The 6000-nt window shown below is 47.7% G+C and overlaps 1 protein-coding gene across 1 annotated transcript; it reads right to left on the bottom strand.

Annotated features, from left to right (window-relative positions):
* Positions 1–2599: 2599 nt before the first annotated feature.
* Positions 2600–5621, bottom strand: LOC149372592 (uncharacterized). Its single transcript, XM_089582229.1, has 3 exons — positions 5607–5621; positions 4134–4357; positions 2600–2936 (listed from the first exon to the last, which is right to left on the bottom strand). The coding sequence occupies exons 1-3, from the start codon at positions 5619–5621 to the stop codon at positions 2600–2602; spliced, it is 576 nt and encodes a 191-aa protein (XP_089438355.1).
* Positions 5622–6000: the final 379 nt, after the last annotated feature.

The raw sequence follows: 6000 nt of genomic DNA, 5'->3' as shown, positions 1-6000 counted from the left end.
TATCGTATGCCTGATTGGTTCTTCGCTTGGTTGTCGTTGTGGTATGTGGCCCCCAGAGAGGAGTATGCGGAGCGCTCTGTGCCCTATTCTGCCGCGTAGGTAGTTGCGGCTTGCTGTTTGTGAGTCTGTAAGGATTGTTAGAGACCGTTTAGATCGATAGCCCTCCGCTGCCGCTAGAGCGACGGCCGCTTCTTCAGCCTCGACTATCGTACAGTCTTCTAGTGAATCGCTGGTGATCTCGCATAGGGTCGAGTCAATCACTGTTGTTACCGCATTGCTGTTGTGCTGCCTCGCTGTTCTGGTGTATGTGGCTGCGTACACGTATACCGTCGTTTCTTGGGGTGATATTCATTGCAGGAAAGGTGTAGCGCATTCCAGAACAGCTCATAGATGGCGGCAGCCGCACTCGGTCGACTGTCGACCACGACCACATTTATTGCAGCTGCAACGACGTGGCGTTCGGCCGACGGGAATTTCCTAGCGCTCTGTGTAGCACGTGGCGCCATCTCCTCTTCTTTGACACGTTTTTTGGCGCTGGTCACGCGGGTCGCCGCAAGCCAAAAGCGGCGGAGGTAGCCGAGAGGGCTGGCTGTATTTCGCTGAGAATATTGAAGTGGCTGGCGACAGAGGCACCCAGAGGTTCACGTATGACTACCACTATCTATGAGCCGTTCTAGAATGCACCACGCCTTTATTGCAATGAATTTCTTGCTTACATCTACACTCGACGACGAGATAGATTGCGAAAATCTGTTGCAAGGATTTTGTTATTTGTTTTTTCATCCAACAAGTTGACAGCGACCAAACATCAGCGTAGCCTTCTCGCCGTTCTTTTCCTTTCTTGAACTTTCCCAAAGCTTTTTACGCATGTTTCGGATACGCTAAGAAAAATCTTCACCAACTGAAGACTTGGTGCCTTTCAAATTTGTGCTCTTTTTTTAAAGAATCCCTGCTAGACAGAATAAAGCAAACTGAAATTCGGTGCCGCGTCGAGAGATGGTCTGATATCCACCGAATTTCGTGCCATAGACAGCGGACGGCGAATGGCGGCTGTGGTGCAAACGCTTTATGATTTCACGCATGGCGCACATTTCTAAACTCACTATATTTCGGTCCCATACTAAAAATGCACTTTCATGCTAAGTTAATTAATTAAATAATTAACTAGGCATAAATGTGCACCGGAGGCAGCATCTGCAACCAAAATCAGCTAGCATGAATTTTTATTAAAACACTCCACCGCTTGGAGAAAAAAAATTACAGCAGCAAACGGCCCTTCCCTGGCACACCATATTTCTTCGCGACGTCCATTTCTATTCCTTGTTTTTGAAAAGCGATCCTTTTTTTTTATAGGCACGAAATGTCCCTGTCATTCCTTTAAGCAGGGATTTCAGATGTAAGTCGGCATCACTGACTTCGCGAGAATGTCTCCAAATGCTTCTAAAAACAGTTTGAAAAATTGGAAGAGACACCTAAGCTCAACCTTAGGGGTTTGAAGCGATAGAGTAATGTGTTAATTGCCATATATGCAGAAGGTTTCGAGAACTACCAGGCATGAAGACAACGAACACCTACAAGAATATACGTTTCACACTGACAGATTTCCTTTGTCAATTTTTTCATATGTTCCATATGTTTTCCGTGTGAGTGAATGAAACTTGTGTCACCGAGACCTTGTTATATACTCTACATCTATCGCCACAATCTTAACCAATCCCTCTAGGTTTGTTTATAAAGCAGAGACTTGAAGTGTTTTATAAATAGGACTCGCCTTATTGCGTTCACTGGCCAGTGCATTTGATTCAGTTTCTCCCAGAAGTCCACTGTCGTACTGTTGAACTGATTGCTGCGGGCATGCATTTTTCAATTGTGAATGTTCATGTCTCCCAACCCTGCCACGGCCCCTTTCTGAGGCTAATGGGACTGCCCACTTCACAATAAACATTGGTTCCGTAAATCACTGCAGTGATTTACGGAACCAATGTTTATTGTCACACTGGTATGCCGTAAGTCATGTGCCTAAAGTGAAAGCTTTAACATCACATGGCGTGACAAAGTTCATGTTCCTCCAGGGTTGCGCAGCCGTGGCGATGATTTCAAAGAAGGAGCTATCCTACGGCTCCTCTGCATCCACGCCATTACGGCTCTGGCGGACCCTCAGCCTCAGTTCAGGTGTATTTAGAAGCACTGAGCTGAGGAGCATTGTATCGATGGGCACCGAGTGAGAATGAACGCTGACTGATTTATTGCAGTACAAAGGTAAATGGCACAGTACAATGATGTGAGTTTGACAGTGATTTCGCTTCTGCATTAGCCACATTTCGATCGTTGGATAGACCCATCTTGAAAAGCCTGGCCTGTATTATTTTCGCATATCTGCATCTGGCCCAGCAACGCATTCACGTAGATGGGACAGAGAGGCAGGTTCGTTGTTCGCAGACTGGCTGTAGTGCTGCGAATTAGGGGAACCGTAAGAAAAATTCCTCCTTGGCAGCCAAAGATCCGCCAACTGACCGAAACGCTGCTACTGGCAGTATATAGCGACATCGCTTTGCTGGCTCACTGCAGCCCACGTACACATGCCGAAACACCCGCCCCATCACGCCGTCATGCCCCTCAGCTGCTTGAACAGCCTCAGCGCTTCGATGATCCTGTCCTCGGTCGCAGGAGCGTCCAGGTCCTTCGCGACGCTCTCCGGTCTGTTGTAGGTGCGGCGTCGGTCTTCTAGCGCATCATCGCCGACGGGTTGTTGAGGCCGACGCATGCCTAAGGTTCCCGCTAGGGGCCGCATGGGCGGGTAGACCTCTGCATGGCGGTCGAAGGGCGGCAGCCGATCGAGGCGGGCGCGTTGTCCCAGCACGTACGGCATCGGCCTCGAAACGTACAAGTGGCCGGGGTTGCCCATGGGTATTGGTTCGATCATCATGCTTGGCCCGCTATGTTCCAGGAGTGCATGGACAGTGGAAGAGAAAAGGGTCACGCGAGTCAGTGCGGCACATGTGTTAAGCCATCAGAATACTCTGCCCAGTTAAAGCGCAGTAAACACGTCATCTATGCACAGTGCACGCCTTTAATTTAATCAAGATGTCAGTAGTGTTCACCGCAACAATTTCCTCTCTAACCGTTCTCTTTGCTTGTTTCACGCGTTTTAGTTTCAATGGGATTCAGAAGAATCAGGTACACTAGCATTAAGATTATCAAGCTGGAAGCGCAAATTTCTACCGCAGACTGGGCGCATCCTTATTTCATATCTATTTATAGCTTTTTTTCCGGATAAATCAGAAACTATCAGATACTTGACCATTCAAGCACTTCAGATGTTCTCGTGCTTCATGAACACACATCTCACAAGGGCAGATGACAGTTAAAACCTTCACAGAGTTCTACCGTCTTCACGCCGTGTCAACGCTTAACGTTAGCGCTGTACATGCACCCGCTGCACGAGTAAACACAGGAGAAAAAACCCAACGTTTACGCTTTGCTGCGTAAACTGGGCGAAGGAGAGCACAGCGGCCCCTGAGGTCAATACGATGCCTCACACCACTCCTTACATCAGTATGGCGACATTACCACTCTTTCATATCCACACCGCTTAGTTCATGCAGCCTACACTAGCACCCTGTGAAAACACTTTCGCACTTTCCGTTTTAAGATATGACGTCGATATGTGCACGCTTATTGGTACGCAGAGCGCTAGCGCATACGCTATTCACACCAATTCTCCACATCTGTCTCCGCCATGAATTAAGCGTGGCGCTAAGCAGGCGCACTGCCCCCTAATCTGTACACACCTTTTCCTCACACTCTCGCTAGATCTCATTCGCAGCGCAATGTTTACATTATCACTGCGGCCCATACGCCCCTCCTCACACTCACGCTTGCTCCATCCACGCTTCGCCGTCTTTGACGCCCGTGCTAGCCAGTGCAAGACTCACTGGAGAAATTTTAGGTCACGCGTGGTTCCTTCGAGGAAAATCTCCCATAAAAAACTTCGCAATAAGCCTCAACTCAGCCCTTCTACAGCGTGTTTGTCATCCGCCCCACAATACACCCGCAGCCCGTCTCGCTAACTACGCCTGTCACATACAAACAAGCCTGGCGACTGCACTTCGCGTGTGTGATGATATATGCACCTTCGGTAGATGACGGTCGGCGGGTTGTTGGTCCGCGGGACCATGTCCGGCAGGGGATCGTTCTCCAGCTCCGTCCGCCCCTCGGAGACATCACTGTCTGGATCGCCTCCGCGTTGCCCGAACAGGCCGGGCAGCGGGTTCCTTAGACGGAACCCGCTTAAGAGCTGCCCATGGCATGCGGGCAGCAGCAGCAGCAGCAGCGTAGACGTGGCGAATACCGCAACCTGCAAAGAAGGACCATGTGCACCCAGCGGACTTCTGTATATGCATGCGAGAAAGACCTGGTGGAAACGGTAGTCCTTCCGGAAGGAATTAGCGTTTCTCCTTACGCATTTGGTAGCCGCTAATGAAGGAAACTGCTCACAGCTCTGCACGTACTTATTTTTGCAACTGAACAAATATACAGTACGCTCTAGCACTCGTAGAATGAACAGGGCCGTACCTACATGTTGACAGTATTCTCCCGGATTCATATTTTCTGCAGTACATTCACAAGAAGCAATGCACGTCACTCATCTCAGTTACAAGCGCTAAGCTTACCATTGATAAAGAATCATAAGAACGCATCGAACCGAGAATCATTACAAAATGCGGCTTCTCAGTACTGTTTTCGTCCAACTAGAATATTACCGTTAATCACGAAACAATCTCTTTCGATGCAAAGCAACGAGAAGTCAGCTGTGGCGAAGGGCAGCCGCGCTTATTTTAAAAAGCTATATAATAGGCATGGCCATAGAAAGATTCTAGCGAACATTGATGGAGATTGCCGCCTCTTCTGACCACCATTACAAAATTTTTTAGACAGTCTATACACTGTCCCTAGACTTCTGTCTATAAAGTCTATAGACTCTCTATAGAGAAACCCTAGAGAACAGTCAATAGGTAATACAAATGCTATAGACATTCTATAGAGATTCTGTAGATCTATGGTCATACACTTTTAGTAGACTTGTTTATAGACAGTCTATAGACTATGAGTAGAAAATAAATAACTATAGGACGGCATTAGAGTCTATAAGAAGTCTATAGACTGTCTACAGAGCATTTTTATACGGGCAGTGCCATAGCAAAGCGAGATCTTTTTCATGCACACATAGCGACTTTGGCCCTTTCGCGAAACGGCGTCGAGGGAGCTCAGGGTTTGTCTAGTCGCCCCTTCCCGAAAGGTCGACTCATTTCTATTTGTTTAAAAGCAACTGTTACACGTAATAGCATTCTAGGTTGTGATTTTCATCATCAATTCTTGGAGAACTCTAAATCTAACTCTCGGAAATGTCACGGTGGTGCCATCGAAAGTACAATGAATGCCAGAGCGTGGTTCCTGTTACTTTTTTCGGCGGTGATTTTAAAGAAAGTTGATGAGAAGGACGACATGCAAGTCATAACGAACAAGACTGCTAACAGACAGAAAAAAAAAAGAGTACGCTTGCTTCTTCGGGAGGCAGTGAATTTCATGATGGAGAACGTACTTACCGTGAACCCCTGCATGGTGTGTGTGTCTGAGTACAACTTGTGCACTGAACAGTGCCTACTAGCTTCCAGTTCGGCTTTTATAGCCCTGATACTGGCCTTCTTTACCAGCCTTGTCACTAATCCTGGAAGAGAACCACTGCTGGGGAAGGGAAAGTCCTTGGCGAAATGTGTGCTCGCACTGATCTTTGGCGCGTCGACCATGACCCTGTTGATGAGATTTCGTTTCAGGCATCTGGACGGGAAGTCCACAGTTTCTGCCTCGAAAGAAGTGGGTAGTTGTTTCAAAGAGATACGAGCTTCGCTTCACTGAAAAATAAAGCGCTGCCTTCAGAGTGTTAAGTACACAAGGATACCTTGTCAGTGGTAGAAAAGAGAGAGAGAGAGAGTTGAAAGT

This window comes from Amblyomma mixtum, chromosome 1 (genome assembly GCF_055824585.1).
Source record: "Amblyomma mixtum isolate Tamu chromosome 1, ASM5582458v1, whole genome shotgun sequence".
Lineage (NCBI taxonomy): Eukaryota > Metazoa > Arthropoda > Arachnida > Ixodida > Ixodidae > Amblyomma > Amblyomma mixtum.
The sequence above is the reverse complement of the archived record's forward strand: the minus strand, read 5'-3'. Positions and strand labels throughout refer to the sequence as shown.